The sequence below is a fragment of the Euprymna scolopes genome, chromosome 1 (genome assembly GCF_053919585.1).
Source record: "Euprymna scolopes isolate OS-2025 chromosome 1, ASM5391958v1, whole genome shotgun sequence".
Taxonomy (NCBI): Eukaryota; Metazoa; Mollusca; class Cephalopoda; order Sepiida; family Sepiolidae; genus Euprymna; species Euprymna scolopes.
The window spans coordinates 99,433,729-99,460,954 of record NC_136482.1 but is presented as its reverse complement, the minus strand read 5'-3'; the positions used below and the strand labels follow the sequence as shown (position 1 = coordinate 99,460,954).

Genomic DNA, 27,226 nt, shown 5'->3' with positions numbered 1-27,226 from the left:
AATAACAGTATTTAAAAACAAGAGGGAATCCATTTCAAAGGAAACAAGCCGAGCATACGACGTCTTCATACATGAGTGAAGAATTTACTTTCACCATGATTAATGTTTGTGCAAAATTTTTTAAAAGTCCAAGGCATGGTTATTGAGAAAAGTGTGAACAAATGAACGGCTGAATGATTTGAGGGCAATTTTACCCCTATAATGTACTCTAGGGGGGTAACCAGAGTTATCTTAGAAAATCTGTTCTGGCAAAAATTTACTTTCACCATGACTAATATTTATGCAAAATTTTTAAAAATCCAAGGCATAGTTATTGAGAAAAGTGCAAACAAACAAACGGACGAATGGAAGTGAATTACTAGATCCAATCTTTCCTTTGTCAGGGAACTAATAAAAGAAAACACATGATGTATTAAAATGGTGTAGTTGAAAATCAGGGTCACCATTGGAAGAAGTACTTTTGTTATAGTTTTTGCTTATTATACAATTATTGTCAGGTTATCATATGTAACAGAACTGGTAGCGTATTTAGCAGCAGTAGCTGCATGACACATATGCAAATGACCAAGCCGGTGCATGATGTGACGTCACAGCGGAGGAAAAGAAGGGGAAAAAGAAAAGAGGGAAAATGCATCATGTGGCGAGGAAGAGAAAAACCGCATGTTGGCATGAGATGGACATGTGGTCCTATGGTACTGTGAAAGATTTTTAAGTATGTGTCGAGACGGCAGGGTTTTGTTAACTTCATGGCAAAATAAGAAATTTTTAAAACAATATGAAATGCGTCATTGGAAAACATGTTTTGCTAAAACTGAAAAAAAAAAAAAAAAAAAAAGAAAGAAAAAAAAAGCTGAATCAAATTTGTTTGTTTCCTACATACAATGTGTGTGCTTCAGTGTTAAAATGTAACAACACAATTGAAGAAGATTGACAACTATGTTATACATATTTACTGAATTTAGTTATTAAATTTCCTTGTATTTCCTTATGGCGTAATAAGTTGCAGTAAGAGTAGCTGTCACTGAGAAAGAGTTACCTTCTTTGACTCCTTCTTCGATATCAATGATCAAAGCAAAAACAGGTGAGCAAACTAAATAAAAAATGTTAATCTATAAAATTGAATGAAAACGTAATTTAACATTTTTCTGACACAAAAAAACCTATGTTGAAAATGATTAACAAAACAGTTTTCTGTATATAACTTTTGTGAAGTTTTACCAGTCCAAAATATAAGGGATAAAATCACATTTTACTTCATATATATATATATATATATATATATATATATATATATATATATATATATATATATATATAAAACAATAATATAGAATAGATTATAATAAAATGTATAATTATTCTAAATCGTAAATATTCTAAAGTTAGTTGAAAATAATTTTAAATTTGAATAAAACTTATAAATGGAAGTCACCAGCCATATGAGCCAAAACAGTAGGTATTTTACCTGAGAGAGTGTTGGGAGAGTCTTACAAACCTTCCCCTAATTTTATTTGCTGTATTTCTCTTTATCCCCTCCATACACATGATCAACAAAAATAATAAGACCTTTTATCATCTTAATTTGGTGCTTCTTTTAAAGCCGCATAGAGTGAATGTGAGATTATGGTGGTTATAGTGTGAGCAACATGAATAACTGCACATGGTAAATGGTATTTTTAGTGTGGATGGGCCAATAAATGTGTTTAACTATGATTAAGATAAATTAAAGAAGGCCAGCAGATGCCAACAAACCATAGATAACAAAACATTTATTCCACCATTTTTTTTTTTTAAGTTGTAAACATAAGAGAAATTTAAAGCCAGTTATGATTATTTTATTCTTAGGGGCAGAGTGTAAATTCTTCTGCCTGAGTCATACATTTGAAACAAAGTGTTCCGAAGATTTTATTCGTGTAAAATATGCATGCTTGGTTGGCTGAATCCCTGTTTACCTGACTGAGTAGACCAACTGCTAAATTCGCCATTTCCAGGGAGACAGATATAAATAGACTGAACAGAGTTCTACATAGGGAACCATTATAGATCCCCTTCATTTGGATTTGAAACCATTGGTACCAATGTTATTCTGATCTTCTGTAACATATATATAAATAAATATTATGCTCTTTTTAAAAAATTTTTCTTAATAATTGAACACTCTGTTGAGGTTCCCCACTAACCTTACACAGACACAGATGCTGAGAGCTTTTTAATTCAGTGGCTTGATTTTAATGTGTCCTGGCTTATTCCTTTTATGCAAAATTCTGTCCATCAATTCACCTTGTACCCCATTTCACTTTTATATTGAAATATATTTCACCAATCGTTAAATTGTTCGGTTACAAAGAAAATGGTGGGTTCATTGGATTGATTCTCTTTATAGTTATCTTGAAATTGGTAATAAAAAAAAAATAAAAAAAAAGAGAACCCATACCACCTCGACACAAATTCACTCATGTAAATTTCCTATAAAAAAAAAAAAAAACAAATAAAAAGGAAACAAAGATACTTTTATAGATTAGCAGAAAACCCATAATGGATTTTCTGTGTATGTTTCAATGTATTGTTTTCATATGTATAAATTGACATGCATCCCTGAGATGCGTGGATAAAATTTTACTGCATCCATTTAGATTTTTATGCTTTTCGGATGCAGAATGTATAGCTATCAGCATCCCACATACATACATACATGTAAAAAATGGAATGCATGAGCCAACAATGTTTAGTTAAAACAAATAAAAATATGATGAAATTTTTATATTGATGTCAGTCTTCAATAACACTTTGTTGTTTTATCAGGTTCTTCAAAGTGTAATATACACATAGAGCTTGAATACATATACATATTAGTGATGGAACAATTCCAATATTATTCCTGATTCTGATACAATTACCAATTCTGTTTTAAATTCTCGATTCTAATACAATTAACAATTCCAATTCTAAAATCACTTAAAAAGGTAGACTTTCATTTTATGCATGTTTTCATCTGCTTTTGAATGTAGATATTATTTTCTTTTGAATTTTAAAAACTTCTTAATGTTTCCCCGTTATACAAAATTTTGATAAACTCATTGTGAGATTTTCATGTATATTTTTCACTTTTGCCATTTTTTCCTAGTTATCCAATTGTGCCATTTTTATGGTGCCATTTTGTTTTCTGGGGTCATTTTTTACCTAAATTTTGTTTTGGAATTAAAAATTAGACTGAAATTTTTCCAATACTCCAAAAAGTTCTGATTCACGATTATGAGCAATCATCCCAAGACTAATGTTTATATTGTTTATATGCATACATCACATGCTGAAAAAGCTAATAAAACAATTAAAACATTGGAGAAAAGTGACATTCACATAAGATATGTATTTTCGTATGTTTTATTATTTTAACTTCTACACACACACACACCCATATATATATATATATATATATATATATATATATATATATTAAAGAGTATAAGCAGGTTATAGCAATGCAGGGAACTGGCTGTTGTATTGGTATGATGTATGAACAAAAATGGACAAATGGAAGAATGTCTTATTTGTTTTCGTTATTTTTTTTTAGGGACATTCTTTGGTCCCTTTTCTTTTGAAAAAGAGATGTTATCTTAAAATATTAAGACCTCCACCATCCTGGTTACATCCAACAGTAAGTTCATATTTACATTATATTATGATTATCTTGAAAAATAAATGAATATACAAAGTTAAATAAAGTAACAAAAACAAATAAGACATTCTTCCATTTGTCCATTTTTATTCATACATCACACCAACAAAACAGCCGATTCCCTGCATTGCTATAGCCTTCTTATACTCTTTCACATCTATTTACCAGCAAACTACCTTTGTCTATTATATATATATATATATATATATATATATATAGGGTCTACTATAAGTAACTATATAGTAACTGCACAAAGTTATCTGGCTATTCTACAACAGCAGGAAAATGCGGAAGGTTTATGCTAGCAGTTTTTATGCTTTGCTTGTGTGAGACTGGTTGGATGAGAACCAGTCCATTCATCATATTTGACCTCTCACAACTTTTTCATGTGAGGATATTTTCAAAGACACTCCACTAAGCAAAGTGACATATTATTATTGACCTTAAGGGACAAATCCAAGCCACCACTGCTCAAGAGCTGTGTGTCAAAGTATGCTGCTCAGATCCTGAAAGATTAGCAAAGGGTATTGAATTTCATGAAGGATACACAGAGCTTAAACGAACATCACATTATGTTGTAAAAAATTTTGTTAGTTTCCATATTGCAGTTACATATTTTGTCCATGTTAGATCTATTTGTTGAAATAAAATTATGTAGTTACTTACAGTGTAGTATGTGTGTGTGTGTGTATTCATATATATATATATATATATATATATATATATATATATATATATATATGTATGTATATATATATATATATATATATATATATATATATATATGTATATATATATATGTTTATATATTATTTCATGTATCCATATAGGATGTTATACATTATGCTGCTCTTCTTTTTTTTTTTTACGGCAATGCAGTTTCCCCGGATAATATTGCTAAAAGAAAAAAAAATTATTTAGTCTGTGGAGATAAGGAAAGAATGCCATAAAGTAAAATATTAGGCACATACAGGATTTAGAGACAAGTTATTTTGTCAAACGATCTAACACAATGAATTAGACGGTTCTCCCTTTTGAGATACAGGTTCAAATCCTGTACAAATATTGCTTTTGAACTTTATGATATTCTTTGTTTATATCTAGCCCCACAGATTAAAATAAATCTATAAATATACCGTGGTAATTTTTAAAGCTTTCTCTTTAAAGAATGTCATAATTTACATTAGATAATACATTAATAATGTGTCATCAAATAGAAGGTTGCATAGCGGAATCAATAACATCAAAAACCAAGGGGAGCTCTGGAGTCTTTGGAGATTTTGGTGTTTTTGTTGGTGAAGCAGAAAAGGATGACTTTGCATGAGTTTTCATGTGGACACTGAGATTTCCTGATACAGAGAAAGCTTTGTTGCAATAACTACACTTAAAAGGACGTTCACCAGTGTGAATGCGGAGATGGACATTGAGATTGCCATAAGTGGTGAATGCTTTATGGCAGATCTCACACTGGTATGGTTTTTCATCTGTGTGCGATCGCAAGTGTACCGTAAGATTGCCTGACGTCGTGAAAGCCTTTGGACAAAGTGTACACTTGAACGGCCTCTCCCCGGTGTGAGTACGCCGATGGGCAACAAGGCTACTTGATGTAGTGAACGTGTCTCCACAGAGATCACACTGGTATGGCCGGACACCAGAGTGTATCCTTTGGTGGACGTTCAACGCACCGGACGTCCGGAACAGCTTGTGACAGACGGTGCACTTGTACGGCCGCTCTCCGCTGTGGATGCGTTGGTGCTGCTGCAGCTTGGCAGCCTCTGCAAATGATTTGTTGCACATGTTGCACTGAAATGAGCGAGAGTTGGGGTGTGTCTGCAGGTGCTTGTTTAACTTTCTGACGGAGGGAAATACAGTCATGCAGATATCGCATTTGAAATCCTTTCCGACAGTGTGGAGTTGCTTGTGCTCTTGCAGGTCGGAAAGTTTCTGAAACAGCTGTTGGCAGAACTTGCATTTTCTCAGCCCGTTTTCATCAGCTTGGTCATCTTCATCCTCTTCCTCCTCACCATCATTATCATCATCATCATCTTCATCCTCCTCCTCGTCATCATCATCATCTTCATCCTCCTCCTCTTCCTCTACCTCTGCTCCATCTTCTTCTACTTTGACTTCATTTTCCTCAACAGTGTTTGCATTTATGTGGTGCATAGATACCCCGTGCTCTTGTAGATCTTCCTCGCTGTTAAATGTCAGATTGCATTGCTGGCATGACGGGACGGTGTTCATGCTGTGGAGTCGCATATGCTTACCAAGCTTAGCAGATTCATCAAATGTGCAGTGGCATATTGTGCATTTGTAAGGATTTTCAAAATTGTGCATCCTTAAGTGTGTGTCGAGCTTGCTCATTTCCGTGAAGGCTTCTTCACATTGGTTGCACCTGTAAACTTTGGTCTTAATGTGGTGGTCTCGTTCATAGTTCTGGGTCAATTGGCCAGTCTCGGATAAAGTTTGGAAGGAGCAGTTTTCATAAAAATTCTCGTTTTGGATTGGGGAATGGATTTTCTGATGTTGCATTAGAATATAATTGTTCTTGAATGATTTATTGCAATCTCTGCATTCAAAGTCTTTGCCCATAATTTCTTTTGACAAATTCTAAGTTTGTCTACTAACACTTTTTTTTTGTCTGGGTCTTCTTTTCTCTTTTGGCAAATATCTAAAAATAGAAAAAAAAAGAAGTTTTATTAGCAGCATTCAATAAGCATTTAAAATTTAACAAATTATTAAAAGAAAGCATGCTAAAGATTGAATTTAAAAAAATTTTTTTTTTTTATTACATTTTCACCCAAAACAAGGCAAATTGCCACTTTGGTGTAAGGGGCTACTATCAGGGGCAACAACTACTGGGGTACTATGTAGGGATTTGGGCAGCAAGATGTCGGTTCACGTTACACTTGAACTTCTGCATGTCAGTACTGTTGGGGAAGCAGGGACCTGGAATGGAATTCCAAAGTCTAGCGGTTCTGGGGAAGAAACTATTGGAGTAGTATTTTACATTTAGGGATCTCTACAGTGTGGGGGTAGGATTTAGCAGACTGTCGGGTTTGTCGAGGGTGCTCACGTCGTGGGGGCACAAGTGTCTGCAGTTCGTCAGAGCATTCACCACTAAAATACTTGTAGAACAGGCAGAGGGATGCAACATTTCGTCGATGGGACAGAGGCTGAAGCTTAGATGCCAGTTCAGGGCCTATCAGATTTGCGACTCTCTTTTGAACCTTGTCAAGGAGCGAGAGACTAGTAGCAGATGCACCAGCTCAAATGTGACAGCAATACTCCATACATGGGCGAATGGTGGCCTTATAGAGGTACAGGATACTTTCGGGTGTTAGTAGTTGTCTAGCACGGTAGAGAGAGCCTACCTTTCTTGCAGCGGCCCTGGCAATGCCTTCAATGTAATTGTTCCAACTCATGTTTCCTGTGAACGTTAGGCCAAGGAGTTTGAAAGATGTACTCTCAGATAAAGAGTCGTTGGCCATTGCTATAGGTGGTAGAGAGGGTTTCTTGTAATTATTGAATGAAACTAGTTTAGTCTTGGTGGCATTGAACGTGACCAACCATTTTTGTCCCCATTCCACTACTGATTGGAGGTCTTCCTCTAGTGTTTCTGCCATTTCTTTAGAAATGTGTTCATTCGTCTTCCTGTCGTGCCTGCCATAGAGTGTAGTGTCATCAGCATATAGACCCATCTCAGAGGCAACTTTGTCTGGGAGGTCATTTATGAATATCAGGAACAACAGAGGTCCAAGGATAGACCTCTGGGGCACTCCCGCATTTATATCATATTGTTTAGATGTACAACCGTCGAGGACAACCTGGATTTTTCTCTTATCTAAGAAGGGTTTAATTATGTTAAATATTCTACCAGTGATACCGTATGATCTAATTTTCCTGAGGAGACCCTCATGCCATACCCTGTCAAAAGCCTTAGATATATTTAGAGCTACTGCTCTGCCCTCCCCCGCTTTGTCCAGTGAATGGTATATACGTTCAGAGATTACAGTTAGGATGTCTGCTGTGGAACGGGCTTGTCTAAATCTATATTGTTGGTCAGTCAGAAGTTTAGCATCTGTAAGGTGATGGACTAGAGCTTGGTTAATTAAGGTCTCAAATATTTTGGCAAAATGTGGGAGGAGGCTAATGGGGCGATAATTTGATGGGTTAGTCCTTTCGCCAGAATTCTTGAATACTGGTACAACAGAAGCAGTTTTCCAACAGCCCGGAAAGCAAGATTCATTAAGGCATTTGTTGTAGATTTTGGAGAGAACTAGAGCTACTTCGGCTGAGCATTTTTTTAATAGCACAGCTGGGATGAGATTGGGTCCACATGCTTTTGAAGTGTCAAGGTTTTTTATGATGGCATTCACCTGAGCAGGGGTGATTTTCAGATCGTCTAGCATAGGAAAGTCTGCATAGGAAAGTCAGGTAGAGGGTGGTTGGAAGGGTCCAGTGTGGAGTTTGAGGCAAATCGACTGGCAAGCATGTTAGCCTTCTCGGTTGCTGAGGAGACAACCTCGTGATTGTTGGTTAGTGGGGGAATTGTTTATTGCCCATTATTTACTACACTGTTGTAGATTTTCCAGAAGTCTTGAGTTCCTAGTTTTTGTGCTTCGATGCGTTTTTTAGTGGTTTCCGTAAATTCTCTCTTAGCTGTCGCTATTTCTTTCTTAACGTTATTTCTAGCTTCTATATACTTCAGTCTGTTTGAACTGGACTTATGTCAGTTAAATCTGTGGTATGCATGCTGCTTTTGGGCAATGGCAGTTGAGCAAGTCGAAGTAAACCATTGGAGAGAGTGGGGCTTACTATAAAATTTCCGCATGGGAACATGCGCTTCGATTGCAGTTTTGAACCAGTCAGTGGTCTCGTTTGCACACTGTTCAGCAGGGAGAGAAAAAATATTTCCCCATGGGGCATGTCTGATTAGTTCCCTGATGGCTTCCCAGTCAGCCTTTTTATAATATCTCGTTGTTTTGAGCACTGGCTCTTCAGTTTTGGGTCTAGAGTTTAGGGCGATTTCAACCATTATCACTGCATGATCAGCGTTCCTGAGTGGGCTGTGGGCCTTCGTTATGCAATCATCGGGAACTGTGGTCAAAAACAGATCTAGAAGTGATGTGTGTTGTTCTTCTTGGTCAGGGAAACGGGTTGGAAACGTAACAATTTGTGATAGGGAGTGAGATACAGTGAAGCTATGAGTTGTGCTGCCCGCTGCATCTGTGTAAGTAGAGAATCCAAGCCAGTTTTTGTGGTGGACATTAAAGTCACCAAATACATGTACTTGTGCGCTAGTGTCGAGGGAGAGTGCCGTGTCTATGCTGTCAGAGACTTTGTTTATTATGGTGCAGTCCTGAGTCGAGGGAGAGCGGTAGAGAAAATAAAAGTAGCTAATGTTGTGTTGCATGTTTAGTCTAAAGCACATAAAGGCTTGATCATCTGTTTCTAGGTTTGTTTCTCTAGTCAGGGGGAGGGTATTACGAATGTAAATTAACTTCATTTTTTATAATGAGATAAATTTAGAAAAACAATTGTTGTCTTATATTCTTTCGACTACTGTTTTCATCTTGAGTGTTATTCACATAATAATTTGGTCAATGTATCCTCTGATCTTTTTCAGGTGTATCCTGTTGAACTCGGGGAATCTACACAGAATTTCAAACAGAACCCTTTATTTAATCCACGAGGTTAGCATGCTCTCTTTCTATCAATTATGAGTGCGCAGAAGTCCTATGTAATTCATAATTATATTCTTCGTATCATCCACATGGAGGATTGAGCTTTCAACCTCAAGAAGAGTGTCACATATAACTGAAAACTGAATTTTACCTAGTACAGGGTCCAAAAAGTCACTGAAGGGTTTTGAACTTAAATAGATTCATTTTTGACGATATCTTTCTGCAATTTTAACACAATCTGACTAAGACGTTGGGAAATTCTTTTTAAAAAATACAAAATTCAAACAATCTTTATTTATGAAAAATAATGTCTTTTAAATGTTGTCCATTTTCAGCTTCGCATATTTGTACTCTTTCCAAAACATTATTCATGACAGATTGCAGAATCTCTGAATTGCGATTTAACTCCTTTATTTCGTTCCTGATGTTTTCTTTCAATTTGTGCAAGGTTTGGGCTTTGACGTTTTGAGGTCTGCCAGCTCACAAAACAGAATAAGGGAGTCAATCTGAAGAAGGTCAGAGGTTATATTATCCGAAACATTGAGCGAATAACACTCAAGATAAGAAAATTAGTCGGAACAATCCAAATTATCAATCCTCATCTCACAAATTTAGAAATATAATTGATGTCTTGTTTATATTAAGAACAATGCTATTATGTTACATGATAAGGGCTGTCCCCTTTTCATGTAAGTAAAAAAAAAATAAGGAATTAGTTAAATGTAAATATGAAATAGGATAGTCAAGGATTCGAACTTGCGAAGCTAGATTTGGAATTGAAAATTCCAATCATAAGTTAATAAATACAGAATGTTATTGAAATAAGGAATTGCAATTGTTTAGCTTACATATCTGTATATGGAAAAGGAATGTAATAATGAAATTTGTTTCTGTGAAAATTAAAATAAGGAATTTAATCGTCAATTGAAATTGTAAACATATTTTGTAAAGAAGTTATTTGAAAAATAGGTTACTGAACTCGGGGTCATGTCAAGTTTGGCAACGTGATGCATGTCATCCAACGTGCTTTATGAGCACGTTTAATTATGCGATGACGTGACGAGTTCTCAAAATAGGTAGAGTTTTTAGATGCAGTCTTAGAGGAGAGGAGAGAAGAGTCGGGGAGAAAGAGTCGAGAGAGAGAGGTCAGAAATGGCTGCTGACGTCAAACCTTGGAAGCGAAAGGTTAGAGAAGAAAAAAAGCCATATAAAGAAACTTTGAATCCCTCAAGCAAAACCATGGACCGGTCATGAAATAAAGGACATCATCATCTTTGTGTATCTGCGTCTTCGTGTTGTGATTCAACAGAAAAGGTATTGTCCATTTATATTATAAGAACTTTGTGAAAATCATCATCTCAAAAATAGGTAAGAAATATATGTATCAATATTTATAGAAACACTCCCGTTCATACAGAAGTGTCTCTCTCTTTATATATACCTGTTTATGTCTCCAATATGCTATCTCTTACAACATGAACATCTTAAGACATATGAACACTCCTAAGACTATCTCTATCACTCTAAGACTCTAATCTCTCACTAAGACTCTCACAAATATGAACAACAACAAATAACATCAGTCCTCTTCTAATAAGAATTACATAACATATACGAATATTTGGTGCTGTATTTGGTACTTCTAATAATAACACCACCACGTAACAATTATTTCTAGCAGAGGTCTCTGACATTGTCATGTTGAAAATTAAAATTACCTATCACAAAATTAAAATAATCACAAAAAAATTGTTCATTTCAAAAGAAAGCCTACAAAACTTCAGTGTGTAGGAGTTGCTCTAGAAATTACTTATATAGTAATGCTTGACCCTTTGATCTTAAAAAATGTATCACTTAGAAATGACAGTCATCTAAATGTTGACGATTCAATCCTGTCTACAGGCAACAATAACCAGGAATAATATAAATTAACATGTATACATGGTCAAGGCTGATGGAATGGGAACAATTTACCAACGTGGATTGAATAAAGGTTCAGTTTGAAATTCTGTACAGATTCCCAAGTTCAAAAAGATCTGAAGATGACTGAAATTTATATTATGCGAAATATTATGAATATAACAATCAAATAATCCAAATTATTATTCCTCCATCTCTTGAATTTGCAACAAAATGCAGAAGATAAATTTAAGTGAATTTCCTCCTTTTTAATAATCTAAAACTTTTATTTTCTACCCCCGTTACCCACTTTTTTTAATTTTTTTATTCCAACAATATACTTTTCACCATGATCATGTTGAAAAACCCACCCCTCCTCTGTAGTTATTTTATAGATTGAAGCAATTTTCTTGAAGTTAGTATTTCTTGATAGACAGCACTTTTTAGAGATCCTGCAATATGTAGTGCACCTGACCAATATCCCTAGAAGAAAATGATCCCAAATCATATTTTTTTGCCAGGTTTAACTGTTGGGATGGTATTTTGAGGACTATATGAAATGGCTTTTCTCTCAACATGTCTTGAACGATTTCTACCAGAGCATTCAATTTTGATCTGACAAGACCATAATATTTTGTATGAAAACTAAGCAGGCTCCTTGAAATGGTCATGCACAGAGCAAATGGGATTTCACATGATTTTAGGAACAAAGTGTAGCATCTGTTCTGATATTACACTTCGTTTTTCTGTCCTCAGTTAGTGAAAGGGAAACCCTTCTAGTCTGAAGTAATTTTAATTTTTGTCTTAATCCAATGTGCACATTTTTGGGAGGGAGCTTCATTTTATCCACATTAAAAACCAACATTGTGTTGAACTCTGCTCTTGTGGTGAGGCAAGTAAATAGAAACTTGGTTTCAGAAGAGGAGTTTTCTTGGGAGTACAAGAAGGCAGTCTTACATGATGAGTGTACAAATGATTGTATCTCTATCACTTCTGTCACAGCCGTCAGCAGATCTTTTGCAGCTCTCTTTGGTGAATGTGTTTCAAATTAATTCCTGACAAATATATTTATCACTTTGTTCACTTGCAAGGACTTTTTGTTTAAGGCATATTCACAATCAGACCATATTGATTCTGAGTGCAAAATAACGACTAATCAGTAATTGGGACACTGAATTCATGCGATCTTTCAATATCCGATTCCATGTTTATAGTTGTCAATTATCACTTTACGGATGTCTTGAAATACCTTATCATTTGCCATTGTAAAAGCATTTGCAATTACAATTTACAAATTAAATGTTTTGTTCCAATTGTATTTTTGTGCTTGGTGTTCTTTTGGTTGGTCAGCAGATGACTCATTTGAATAAAATTCAATTCCAAATGTTATTCTCTTTTATTCAAAGTTTTGGAATGTTCTCAAAACTTTTGCTCTTATTCATTTTATTTGCCAATAACATATACAGCATAATCACTTTGGCACATACATTCTCATTACATCATCGAAGTAATGTTGAACCTAGTCAGTATTAAATGAGTAACTATTTAGGAATACCAGGTGCTGTATGCAGAAGCTCTCTCTAGTTAGCCTGATATTGTTTCCCGCCATTTTAAATTTTTTCTTGTCACTGCATTCAAGTAGTGCTGATTCATGAAACATGTGGTTAGAGATTGAGCAACTTTTGCTTCACAATAAATCACCCGTGCAATCACCCTTGCAAGAGTTATTCATTAGGGATAATGCATAACATTTTTTACAAGAATAAAGCATTCTCAGCTGCTGAAATTGTATAATATAAGCCTCTAGATTTTACATACTGTAGTAAGCTCATGCTGATAGCGTAACGGTTAATACAGAATAATCATGTTTACGCACTTGGTTCCCATATTAGATCAAAGTTAAGCAACATTGACCCTGGTCAGTACTAAAGAATTGACTATTTGGAAAGACCAGGTGTTGTACTTGGGAGGCCTCTCTACTGAGCCTATTATTGTTTCTAATCATCTTAGACTTTTCCTTGCCACTGACCTCAAGCAATGCCAGTTTAGAAAACATGTCGTTGAGATTGCAAAAAAAATCTTGCTTCACAAAAAATGCCTGCGCAAACACGCTTACAAGAGTTATTCATAGTCTTTTGAGAATGAATATATACCTATATAGCATTTTCTATGCATAAGATATTTTAAGTATCTCAGATGTAATTTTAAGTTGGTAGAATTAAGAGTAATTATTTTTTTACAAATAACTTTTAAAAATGTATTCAATACTTTTGCAATGTACTTATATATGAGAAAAATATATATAGGGTTTGCTTAATCTCAATTAATCATCATCATATTCAGTTTAAGTTTCATTTTACATGTTGACATGTGATGGATAACTTTAAGAAATTGACTTTCAAACTAATCTATCATTGGCTAGAACTTTAGTCCTTTTTCTATCAAGTCCATTTTTATTTCATCCAATTTTTTTATTTGGGGGGAGGCCTTCTTGTGCATTAAACTTGCTATCTTAATTGTTCTACATCTACTAAGCCAAGAACTCTCATGCATTCTTTCAATGTGGCCATACTATCAAAGCTTCCTGTTCTGCACACATCTCCTTATATGATCCAGATTTCATTTCTTAAGTCATCAAATCCAAGTTTCTCTTTAAGATTCAATTACACATTCATCATATCATTCTCAAATCATTTCTCTCCATGCAATACATGTCCTCAACCCTCACTAGCCAGGTTCAGTCTCAAGAGACAATGGACACCCCTGTAAGAGTAGCTGCGCATGTAATTGTGAGGCAAGGGTTGCGCAATTACCAACCACACCTCTTCTGACTTGACACACTTGGGTCCAGTGGCAAGGAAAGGCCCAAGACTGACTGGGAATAACGCAGAGATAAGTAGAAAGCACATACAGAACCTCGAATTCCCAAATGATCACCCATTTTAGTACGGACCAGGCTCAACATTGCTTAACTTCAGTGATCTGATAAGAACTGGTGTGTCAATGTGATTATGTCATATAACGTAGATATGTTTAAACTTTTATTCAAATTTTTTTTTATTTATGACTATTTTTTGGTCATTCTTTTATCATTAACTTATCATCACATATCGAATGCTTCACTTTTTTCTTTTTAAGATGATTAAATTTTGTTAAAACTTGTTTCTTGCACAAAAAGAATGTTCAAAGTTTATTTTTGTGCAATAAAATGTTTATGTGAATATTAAGATTTAAAAAAATGTAAGAATATTTTTTTTAGTATAAGATAGAAAAAAAAAACAATATGGTTGCCAATGAATAAAACATTGAATGAAAGTTATATCCCAAGACTTTATAAAGTAAATAAATTAAAATTTAATTTCAGGATAAGAAATACAATTTAAGACTAACAATTAATTTTTACTGAAAACTAAACAAAATAGGTGAGATATTCCAACAGTTCCAACACTACAAACAAAACAACTAATTTTTAATTTTTTTTTCATTTATTTATTCATTTTCCACAGAAATGTATTCATCTGAAATAAAATTCATATATTACTTTGTTTCTATTGGTAGCTTAATAAATCACTTCCTGTGTCACGTTGTCCACATTGCAGTGAAGGCTTTATAACTGCCTTAATAAAAGGCAAACTAACAACAAAAGTATAATTTTCCATACAGTATGTGCTATGAAATAATTATAACTGTCAGGCTGTTGGGATCTTGGTGCAATATAAAAAAAAGTCTTTACGTTTAACTCTTAAATCAAACCTGCTAATAAGGTGCTTTTTTGTCAGGATTTCCTGTTATGAGGCTACGGACGGAGGTGGGTTACAAGAACTGTACTTGAGTCAGCAAATCAGGGATAGGTGTTGTAGTGTGGTGTGCTGTCTTCGCCCTAAGGTGAGTGGGGGTGGGTATGTTTGGATGCAATTTTCTAATGACAACACTCTGGATTTATTTCCCATTTTTTTCTTTTGCTTTTTTTGTTGGGCATAACATAAGCACTTTGGTCTTAAACACATTTTTAAACTCTATTTTAAAAATGAAGTAAAAAAAAAAAATACTACTACTACTACTACTAATAATAATAATAATACTGGGTTAGTATTCAGAAGAGATGAAGAAAAAATACAGATCATTTAAGTCACAAGAACCCAAGTTTGCCCCGCTGGGCAAACTTGGGTTCTTGTACTGGAAAAATATCCAGTAAATAAAACGTTGTTTAGTAAATCGTTATTTTTTTTTTTATTTTCCATACACCATACATAGATATAAATATCACTAAAACATCTGCTGGGTCATAAGCTTCATTTCGGTACCTAACTTGCCTGGGTGGGTTGCCTGTAGGCTGAGATAAACCGCGTCACACAACACACACACACACACACACACACAGTAGGAAAATTTATAATAAGATACATAATTATAAATGTCTAATTTTCATAAATAAATGTTTGCAGAATTTATTAAACTAAATATTAACTATTTATAAAACTAATTATCATTAGCAGTAATCTTATAAATTCTACAGATTTACAATATAATAGGTAAAAAATATGTAGGTATAATGATAATTATATTCATCTTATATAGATAGAGATTTTGTACATCTGTCACAATTTTTCTATCAGTCATAATTTTGTTAGATATAATAAATATATAGCAGGATTTGTCTCATTTCGAAATATCACAGATCTTAACTACTTTTACAAATGGAAAATATTGCATTAATAGTAAATAATAAATTCACAACATATAAAGCAAATGCCGTTACTGAAAATCGATGTTCTACCAACTGAGCTATTGGGACTTTCTCATAGATAGAGCTTAAAACATTATCTCAATAAAATAATTATAGTTTTGGTATGACGTCATAGATTTATGATATGTTTCAAAACATGAATTCAAATATAAAATAAAAAATAAATAAATGAATGACTGGGTAAGCATTATTAATAATGTTGGAAATTATTTTAATAGTTAAAAACATTTTATTTTGCTTTAACTATGTATTGGCATTAAATCAATTTCATATTTAATATATACTAGAATTTGGTTCCATAATTCTAGTAATATAAATATAATCATTTTTTAAGCATATAATATGCATAACCGAAAAAGAAAATTTGTTATTCATATATCTTAATTTTTCTAAGTTGCTGAGCTGGTTTGGTCATTTTTTTTTTTTACTTCTCTTTTTAAATTACTGATTCTGACTCCCTACTTATGCCAGAAAGCTATTCAAGAGAATTATAAGAAAAGCTAATAGAAAATATAATGCATGTAAAGGACAAGGAGACAAAAATGTATATGTTTGAATCTCACACTGTTGGATCTGAATGCTGTGCCGCTAGTCATGTGACTTCTTTATCTCTTAGACACTAGACCACCAAAGTGAAAAGACTATATTTTGATTTCATCCTCTTTTCACAAGTCTATTCAAACTGACAAGATGTGAGATGTCACACGTCCTGGGATATGGATGCTTACTAATCTATCAGTATTCTTTATCTATGAATCCATTCTGTACTCAAACACATACATCTCTCTTACTTCATGATAATTACCCCCCCCCCCATTCTGTTACATATTTACAGCTTTTTTGGCATTTCAGAACAATAAGCTCAACACCATTATTTGTAACAAACTTTCTTCTTCAAATCCTTAAACACATCTCTCTCTCATCACACTTAATAAACATTATTTATGATATCGTTTAAACCTTGCTTTAGTGTTTCCTTTCATCATGACATTCCATTTCAAGCTTCAGTATTTCTCTCTTCTAACCTTAATTCTGCATTTGCCTAAAGTTTCTCGTCATGCGTAATTTAACAGATAAATGCTCATCATAAACCTCACACATACTAACTTTTTGGAATAATTTGTATAGATAAATACTTTTGCAGTTTTAATAAAAGAGCTACAATATCAGGGCGTCTCCATTTATGCTGAACATCCACAGAATGCCAACATCAATATATTACATGTGAAAGAGTCGGTTGTGGAATTTCCACAGGTCCTGCTAGTTTGGATTATTGCAACTACTATTGTCATCTTAGATGTTATTATCACAAAATTTGGTTAATGTAACCTCCAACGTTCTTCTTGTTGAACTTGGAAATATGTAAAGAATTTCGAATGGAACTCTTTATTTAATCCATGAGGGTAGCTTGCTCTCATTACGCCAGCCAAGTCTGAAGTAATTTGTAATTGCATTCTTAGTATTACCTGCACTGAAGATAAATATTAAATATTAAAAAAAAATTGATTGACTATTATTTAAAAAAAAATTGATTAAATATTATTTCTTGAAAAAAATTAATTGAATATTATTTATTAAAAAAAATTGATTGAATATTATTTATGGAAAAAATTGATTGAATATTATTTATTTAAAAAAATTGATTGAATATTATTTATGGAAAAAATTGATTGAATATTATTTATTAAAAAAAAACTGATTGAATATTATTTATTAAAAAAATTGATTGAATATTATGTATTAAAAAAATTGATTGAATATTATTTATTAAAAAAAATTGATTGAATATTATTTATTAAAAAAAATTGATTGAATATTATTTATTAAAAAAAAAATTTTGATGAAACCTGAAACAAATTAATTTTCTAAAAATGTCTTCTTTTCTCAGATTCTCATGCATTTGATTCCTACACTATTACATCTGTGTCATCTTAAAACATTGATTCTTGTAGCATCACCAAAATTAAACAACCTTGAGCCTGATCATAACTTAGATGGGTGACTGTTTCGGAATACCAGATGCTGTAAGTTTGGAGTGTAAAAGTGGTTGTTAAAAGTCACTTCTCTAATGCTCCTGAAAAAGATATGAATCTATTAGTGATGGGACTATGATAATATTTTTGAAAATAGACACAATTTTTTCTCATTCAGATACCCCAAAAAGTTCCAAGGTTTTTGATTTGCAATCCTAATTAATCATCTCAACACTAGACTCTATCTCTCTGAAAAAACACCAATATTTCTCTGCTTATTCCAGCATTGCTTCTGTCATCTGAAATTTTTGTTTGCCGCAGGACTTAAGAAATGTTGCATGATAAAAAGTGCAGTTGAGGATTATAAAGCAGTTGAGGATTATAAAACCTTTTGAGCTGGTACCCCTTCAGCAGGTATCCATTGTCTCAAGAGGCAGAAGGAAGCCTCTATTCGTATTCCATGTCGCTGATAAATAAAAATCATTACAAATAAAACCATACTGTAATAATTAATTTTGAAAATCTTATTTAAAAAAAAAAGAAACAAGTGAAGCATGCATGATCCCTTGTGAGTGCACAGTGAACGAGGCATAAAAAAATGACTAAGTTCAGCATTGCCTCCACCCCTCCCATTTAGCCCCAAAAGTCCTCAGGGGACGGAAAATCTTAGTGAAAATGAACAGTGTAGTTTTAGGCCTTAACATAAGTAAATTTGAGTTCTGCACCATGCAAAAAAAAAAAAATGGCTAAGTTCATCATTGCTCACCCCCCATTTAGCTCCAAAAGTCCCCAAGGCCTTAACATATTTAAATTTGAGTTCAGCACCATGCAGAACTGCTAAATAGACATACACAGAAAATTTTGGACAAATATGGTAAAATAGTCCCAAAAATGGAGTGTTTTATTAGCCCTAAAAGAGCCCCTGGGGCACACTCAAGAGTTATCGTGAAGTATAGACAAAGAAAATTATATAGAAATTAGTTAGTTACAACTTTTCAGAAAGTTTTATAAAAATCCAAGGCATCAATTTTTTTTTAATTGTCAATGTTAGCCATTTTAACTCGAAGACACCCCTTGAGGGGCAACCGGAGTTTTCCCAGAAATTCCGTTCTGTTACTTTTTTTTACTCATATCATGTTTAATGTTTGTGCAAAATTTCAAAAAAATTCCAAGATGTAGTTATTGAGAAAAGTGCAGACAGACGAATGGACGAACAAGGGTAAATTTACAGGTTCACCCTCCTTTTGTCAGGGAACCAAAAAAAAAAAAAAAAAAAAAGAATAACGAAAATAAAAGTAAAAAACTACCGGGAAACACCTGATATATACATTTAGTGTACGTATATATATATATATATACACTCAAACACACATGTAAAACCCAATAAGGGTAAAATTAATTTCCCAAATAAAACAGTCCCCTTAAAAAGATTAATATCAATATGCCTAGAATCCTTATTACATTATTTTGATCCTAGAAAATGTCTACAGACTCAAGATTTGACATAAGGGATATTGAAATTTGGGAAAATCTTTTTAATTGGTTTTCGGCCCAAACTTTGGCTGTCAAGGGGTCAAGGTTCAATGATTTGACCTTTGACAACTCTATCAAACTCCTCCGCCAATTTTGGGTCTAAACACTTGAAATTTTAGATGTAGGTTACTTGGACATGGCTCAAACTTAAAAGCCATTCTTAACATGGGAATGTTATCAATGGTCATTCTGAAAGCCGTTCCTAGCATGAGGAGGTTGGGGGTGTCTATTCCAAAAGCTTTCTTAACATGAGGTTGGGTGTTTGGCAACAACAACCGTACTTAAAATTTTTCTAGGGGATGAGAGGGGCATGCTTCCACTGGGCAATGCCAGTTAGCGGATCCTGCTAGTTATCAAATATTATTTGGGGAATTATTAAAATTGTTTTCTAAGATAACAAAGTGCTTGCTTCGTTTCAGGTAACATAAACTCGGTTTGCTTTTTACATAATAACGTACTTCCTGTTTCAGTATGATACCATATTTATATTTTTTAAACATGTTTTTTTTTTTTTCAGATATCATATATAATACTAAATAAATTTTAACTCAAAATGCTTCATCATGTAATATTCTTTTTTTTTTTTTTTAAAAAGGTAAAACCATTTTTATTGCCTAGATGTAATTTTTATTGCATTCTGTTTAGGAGGATGGTATGTTATTTACTGCTTAAGGGAAGAAATTGAAACTCGGGAAACCTTGAGTATTGGTTGTTGATACTTCTGTAGTTTATGGACCATGTTGAAATAACATTATTTAGAAATGAGAAGGGGAGAGAGAGCTTTGTTAACTATTGCGTACTTTCACCTAACTATTTAATAAACAAAATATACTATGTGTATAACATAGTATATTTTGTAAATTGTAGAAGTTCCTTGACTAATAACTAGGGCTATGACAACAGAATATTCTTTTCATTATTTTTACTCTCGAGTATATATCAGTTAATATCTTATATGTTTTTTTTATAGAGTGATGTGGTTCTCGATTGATTAACTGTATTTAACTGTGTTGAATATATACTCGAGAGTCAAAACAATGATAAGAATATTCTCTTGTCATAGCCCACTAATGACTATGGATAAAATTCAAATAAATTTGAAATATTTAAATGTTAATATGAGAAGTTATTACACCCTCTAAAAAAATCCTGTAAAATACTTCCAAGAAAATGAAATTCTGAAAAAAAATGTATTAACTGACGTTTAGTACTTATTGTTAAACTTTCACAAAAGAATCAGAGGTATCTAAATTTTCACAAAGGATTTCCAGCACCTTTTTGCCTAAATATAGGGTAAACCAGGTTGAAGTGAGTCACAAATGATTATCCCTATTTTCTTCCAACTTAGTTTTCTCAGAGTTTGATACTTCAAATTTGGATTGCATCAGGCATTTTCTTTATATGGCCATTGAAACTGTACTATTCTTTCTGTTCCTCACTTTAATGAAGAAGAAAGTGTAAATACCAACATATGTACTTTTTCATTATCAAATAAAACTTTTTGCTCGTTTCTATTTATATCACTTGAAAACTCCAGTGTATGATATTCTTGGAGTGAGGACAACTATATAAGTATAATTGCAAAAACGACCAAGTTCTCTCCAATTCTCTCTCCTCTGATCTTGAGCACGTGGTACAGTGGGGGAAGAGGTGGCTGGTTATTTTTAATGCATCTAAAACCAAGCTCCTATCTTTACATCATCAACGCTCTGATCCCCATCTGGCATCAATTGAAATGGATGGCTCTCGTCTTGGGGAGGCTTCATGTTTTAACAAGTTCCTGGGTTTGACCTTTACTCCTGATCTGAAATGTTGCCAAGGTTGCTGGAGAAATGGTAAGTTCCTTCTACCGCTCCAGTAGATATCTCATTACTGATGCAATTCTCTATCTATATAAAAGCCAAGTATGTCCAAGGATGGAGTACTGCTGCCATATCTGGGCAGGAGCTGCTAAAAACAGCCTATCTTGCCTTAACAGAGTACAAAATAGACTTTGTAGCCTAGTGGGGGGGGATGCCTCTTTCTCTTCCCTGCACCCTCTCTGTCGTTGTTTTATTGTCATTTCCATGAGAAGTGCTCGTCTGAGCCCCAATCTCTGGTCCCCCCTCGCCAATCTTTCACGAAAAACACCCATCTAGCTGAAACCACTGTTAGTAATTTTCTCCACTCTTTATCTGTGCCTAAATCAAAACGTAGATTTCATGAACAAAGCTTCTTAGAAGTGCATGCCTGTGGAACTCTCTTCCGTTTGCCTGTTTCCCACCTGACTACAACTTGGATGTTTTCAAGTCCAACATAAACAAGATCCTGTTGAACCGCCCCCTTAAGCAAGACACTTTATCAGATCTCTATTTCTAGTGATTACTACAATATTATCCCATTGATTACTGTACACGCAATAACCCTTATCCCCGAGTGGCCTCCGGGCCTTGATAAGTGGTGACTTCCTTGTAAAAAAAAAAAGAAAAAAAGAAGAGTGGTATAAAACTTCAAAGCTGCATAATGATTCCGAGTTTTTGTTTTCGGAATATTTCAAGTGTTATGTTCAAACATAGCATTAGTTCATTTTATATTTGTGACCTGATACGAGTTGATATGCGACATCTGTGACAAGTAAGTGTACCCCGTGTGTTACCAAGTGATACTGATCATTAACATGACTTTTATTGTAAAAAATAATGTATACAAGAATAAGATAACTTCATCTGATATATGTGTTGATGAAAAATACTTAAAGCTCTTCATTATGTTGGGTTTTAAACTCTTAATATGACCCTCAGTAAAGTACTTCATAGAACTTGGTACATTTTAATACTATCGGGGAACCATGTATTATTTTTATTTGATTGATCGCCGAGACACCGTTTGCTACCTTGCGCACATTTCCACCTATATGCATGCAGTGTTTAGAAAGTCATCGGATGTCAAAAGAAAGAAAGAAAGCGCCAAAAAAATTACCCATTTTAACCCAACCACAATAACCTTTCGCGCCTAACAGCTATGTTTAAACGTTCATAGTGATCGGTTAATTAGTTTGGAAATTAATCATATGCACATAGAAATATATAAACATCTGACTTTAGATAATTAGAGATATGAACACTTACAAGTCGTCAATTGTTGTCAGCCGGTATTACAAACACAACAGACATTTATGGAACACATTCACAATTATTTTTTTTTCAGTTTCTCTTCTCGGTCAACGTGGCAATTTTTTTTTTTTTTTTTTTTTTTGTCTCAATTCAGAGTTCTCATTTTGGGGGAACTAGATTTTACCTCAAAAGCCGGCAGTGCAGTGCAGGGGGCCCCTGCACTCGCGGGAAGACAAGTAAATGGCTACTTTGAAGATTCTGCTGAAAACAATTCATTTTTTAATGATAACCCACGACTCCACGACTGATGCATAAAGAGCTGAAACTGATTCCGGCGATAAAATAAGTATTAACAAAGGTGTCGCGTTGGAATAGATCATTTAAAATTGTAAACAATTTAACGCTTTGTTTTGTTTGTTTACTAGCGTAAAAATGCTAGTCGTAAATAAAATTTTATTTTAACATAATCAAGAGAACAAAATTAAAAAGAAGAAAAAAAGTACTTTGGTTACATTTTTTTTTTTAAGATATTATGTACAGTGTTTACTGTTTGGGCGGCATGTAAGAAGCGAGAGAGCACCTGTCCGTCTTCTTTGTCGATCAAGAAGAAAGAAAAGAAAAGTCAATTATGGCCAGTCCTGATGACGTCATTGCGGCTCTTACGACAGTAGCCACGCTCTTACTCGTCACAACGACTGACGTTTTTTATATGCCCATTTTTAGTTGTTAATGTCAGCTTTATTTTCTTCAACCACTAAAGTTAAAATATTTATACATAGTTTTCATTTAGTTTCATCATCAAAACTCCACAAGAAACCTGCCATTCAGCAAATTTTGCTAAAGTTATTTGCTTTGCAGTCACGCACAATGTCTAATGTATCTGGTTTCAATGTTTTGTTAACCCATTTATTTCCTTGAATTAAGGCTTAGCAAAGCAAAGCGTCATAATCTCTGTATTGAAACTATTAGACAAGATCTCGTATTTGTGTTTCTCGTCTGTACGTAACTTTGATAAATAGACACGCGCGTGCGCGCGCGCACACACACACACACATATATATACATTCAATTTTTATTTAAATCAAAAATTAAAAAAAACTAAAAGCAATGTTTAAAAAATCCTATTAAAAAAAATGTAAACATCACTAAATTTTGGATTTTCGGCCTACTAACTACAATGAAAGAGTAAATGTTTATATTTTGTGCAAATAAATAATTCAAAGTGTAGCAACCGTTAGTATTCTATCCTCAGTCAGCGAAAGAGAAATCCTTCTAGACTGAAGAAATTTTTTTTTTTTTTAACTTTTGTCCCCGATTCAGAATGCTCGTTTTCAGGGAGGAGATATTTTCTCCACATTAAGAACCAACTTTATGTCTTACTAGCAGTTCCACCCGGCTTTGCTCGGACTCTATGTACTGTTCATAACTTGACGTGTCTATGTATATATTAAAAAGTGTGAATATGTACGGTAATGCCTTTCTATATAATAGTCTTCCTTAACTACTATAGAGAAAAGTTGGTAGAGACTGCAGACGTCAATTTGTTTTTAATTTTCACCCCAATTTTGACCTCTAAGCATTTATTGTTTTGGGCTCAAATAGAATTATAAAGTTAGATTCCTGTCCAAGTAATCTATATCTAAAATTTCAAGTGTTTAGACCCAAAATTGGCAGAGGAGTTTGGTAGAGTTCTCAAGGATCGTTGAGCTTTGATCCATTAACAGAAAAATTTCTAGCCGAAAACCGATTAAATTTTTTTTTTTCTCAAATCTCAACACCCCTTATGCCAAATTTCGAGTCCGTAGACCGAAAATTGACAGAATTATTTGGTAATAAAATGTAGACAGACATTTTCACTTTTATAGATATATAGAGTATGCTCTCGTGGGGAGGCACATGAATAGAGATTATCTTCTGAATTACTTGTCTTCTGATCCTTCACTCGGACAACCCCGGGTAAATAAAGTCACTAATATGATTTATCTTTTTTTTTTTTATGTTAGAAAAAAATATTGACATATCAAAGGTCGGTTAAAAAGTAAAAATCACAAATTAATGTTTTATATAACGGGTGCCAAATGCACTTACTGATCTGCGCTATTTTTTTAATTGTATATCCAAGTTTAATTAAAGTTTTATAATATGCTTTTTTATTCAATTGTAAAATTAAAAAATAGAATAGGTACAAAACACCCTCCCCATGTTAAGAATGGCTTTTAAAATAATAACGTCATTATTTCAGCACGGATCAATAAGTGCCTATGATGAGTACCAACGATATAATGGTATCTTTAGTTTTTTATGCTAATGTGGGTTTGTATTTTACTGTACACATAGATTCGAAAAAGTTGTCAAAAAACAAATATATAACAAATAAATGTTATCAAAGGCAAGATAAGTTACTTTTCTACCTAACTGGATATATTTTTCGTGTTTTTATTCAATGTAACATGTTTATTCAGCTCGAAAAGCATACAGTGTTTACCGATATATTGGAAAATTCAAGATGGCGCCCGACTCTCTCTTTAACACGGTAAGTTCAGGAAAAGATGTTATAAATAATAAACTAGACAAAATACTGTTAGAAATTCGCTCAATATATGTTACCGTGACATAAGTTGACATATATTTGGTGTTTTTTTTAATAGTATTTTGTCTAGTTTATTATTTATAACACCTTTTCCCAAACTTACCATGTTAAAGAGAGTGTCGGGCGCCATTTTGAATTTTCTAATACATCGGTAAACACTGCATGTTTTTCGAGCTGAATAAACATGTTACATTGAATAAAAACACAAAAAATGTATCCAGTTTGGTAGAAAAGTAACTTATCTTGCCTTTGATAATATTTATTTGTTATATATTTGTTTTTTGACAACTTTTTCGAATCTATGTGTACAGTAATACAAACCGAAAAAACAAAAAACAAAAAAAAACTAGAGTTATGATTAAGAACAAACAAAAAAAATCAACAAAAACAGTTCCGTTCAAATTAACCTATCAGTCGCTTGAGATTCAAATATGAGTATAAATAATCTTCAAGGAAATGAAAAGGGACCTCTTTTATAAACAGAAAATCGCTTTATTTACGTTTCTCTTCCACTCTAGCAAGGTTGGACGTGGCTTTAGTAGTGGGAAATTCAGCTCCCCAAAAAGGAAGGGGTCATTTGCCATAATCTGATCCGTCGGTATTCCCTGATGGTGATGCCTCGTACGATCGGCGATAAACCAATCCCTCTTCCCGAAAGAGGAGATAATACCTGGGAGCATTGCCTAGAATCGAACAGAACCACTTTGGTAGTAGACCGAAGAAAATCTGTGTTAGCCTAACTATGGTTTGTTTTCATACTTTCAATTTCTTTTCTTTCTTGGTATGTTATTGTCAAATCTTAGGGGGGGGGGAAACTTTGACAGTTTTGTTTATTAAGGTATAAAACAAAAGAAATAAAAACAAGAACGTTCAAACACAACAAATGTCTACATATTTCTACAATAATAATTTTCACTGTCCAACAAAATAAAGGGAATCCTGATTTTACATGCAGTTGCGGAATAATATCACGATTTTTTTTTTATTTATGCAGTTGTGCTTGTGCAATAATAGGCAATGGTGTTACTCATGCAAAATACGGACCGTGCTATTTTTTTTTAGATAGGATTTTCTAGTTAAATTCAATTTTTACGGGAACTTTTTTTTATTAAATTATTAGGTGAATGTCCAGAATGGTTACAAAACAGTAAACACCCTCCCATCTCCGTTTCTAAATTACGTTATTACTTCAGTACGGTCCGTATTCCGCATAAGTACCGAAATTATATATATTACAAGAATAAGCACATAAAAAGAAAAAGAAAATCGAAATCTCGAATAAAAGCGACTATATATATATATATATATATATATATATATATATATATATATGACAATACAAACACATTCACACTTCCACACCCTCGAAAATCGTTAAATAGTGAGAAAAAAAAGGGAATAAATAAACCCCAAATAACCTTCTTACCGAGAGGAAGACGAGAGGATCACCCAGAAACCCAGACGGAAATGTTAGAGCAAAAACAACTTTCTGTACGCGTTACGGAAGCGAAAAACATATAATACTAATACTAATAATAATGACGATTCGTTGTCGGGAGTACTACAAAGACAATTAACTAGGAATGGCGGAAGTCCCTTAGAAGGGAGTTAAGCAAGGCAAAACATCGTGCAATTCAATCTTTTCGTTCCAATTTCTTCTTCCGGTTGAGGCTAGCCGTCATCGCATTATTGCCAGAGCTAATATTAAAACCAAGTACGACTATTATCATTACTACTATCACCACTACTGTTATTAATAACAATATTATCATCATGAATAGTGCCACCATTTTTACGATTATTATTATTATTATTATTACTACTACTATATACTAATTAATTACTAGTATTTGTATAACTCAATATAAAGCTTTTTAAAATCAAGTACATTTCGACCGCTGTCATATTCGAATATAAGCACTGTCATTGTAACCGTTATTACTAGAGGAACTCTTTAGTATATAGTTATACAGCTTATCCTTACTAGGATTAAAGATTGTTATTGTTACAATTATTAACGAACCATTTT

General features: G+C 33.5%; 1 protein-coding gene and 1 long non-coding RNA gene across 3 annotated transcripts in view; one reads left to right on the top strand and one right to left on the bottom strand.

Annotated features, from left to right (window-relative positions):
• Positions 1 to 1,813: 1,813 nt before the first annotated feature.
• Positions 1,814 to 27,226, bottom strand: LOC145258458 (uncharacterized). 2 transcript variants are annotated; one of them, XM_080116612.1, is made up of 2 exons: positions 26,624 to 27,226; positions 1,814 to 6,347 (listed from the first exon to the last, which is right to left on the bottom strand). In XM_080116612.1, the coding sequence occupies exon 2, from the start codon at positions 6,266 to 6,268 to the stop codon at positions 4,886 to 4,888; it is 1,383 nt and encodes a 460-aa protein (XP_079972738.1). In that variant the 5' UTR covers positions 6,269 to 6,347; positions 26,624 to 27,226; the 3' UTR covers positions 1,814 to 4,885. The 2 variants fall into 2 exon arrangements, with proteins under 2 accessions (XP_079972738.1, XP_079972747.1); XM_080116621.1 differs by lacking the exon at positions 26,624 to 27,226 and adding an exon at positions 22,623 to 25,956.
• LOC145259054 (uncharacterized) overlaps positions 21,561 to 27,226 on the top strand; it is a 66,891-nt gene continuing 61,225 nt past the window's right edge. Inside the window, exon 1 of the long non-coding RNA XR_013864117.1 lies at positions 21,561 to 22,128. This is a non-coding gene — a long non-coding RNA (uncharacterized LOC145259054). The remainder of the gene's footprint in view (positions 22,129 to 27,226) is intronic.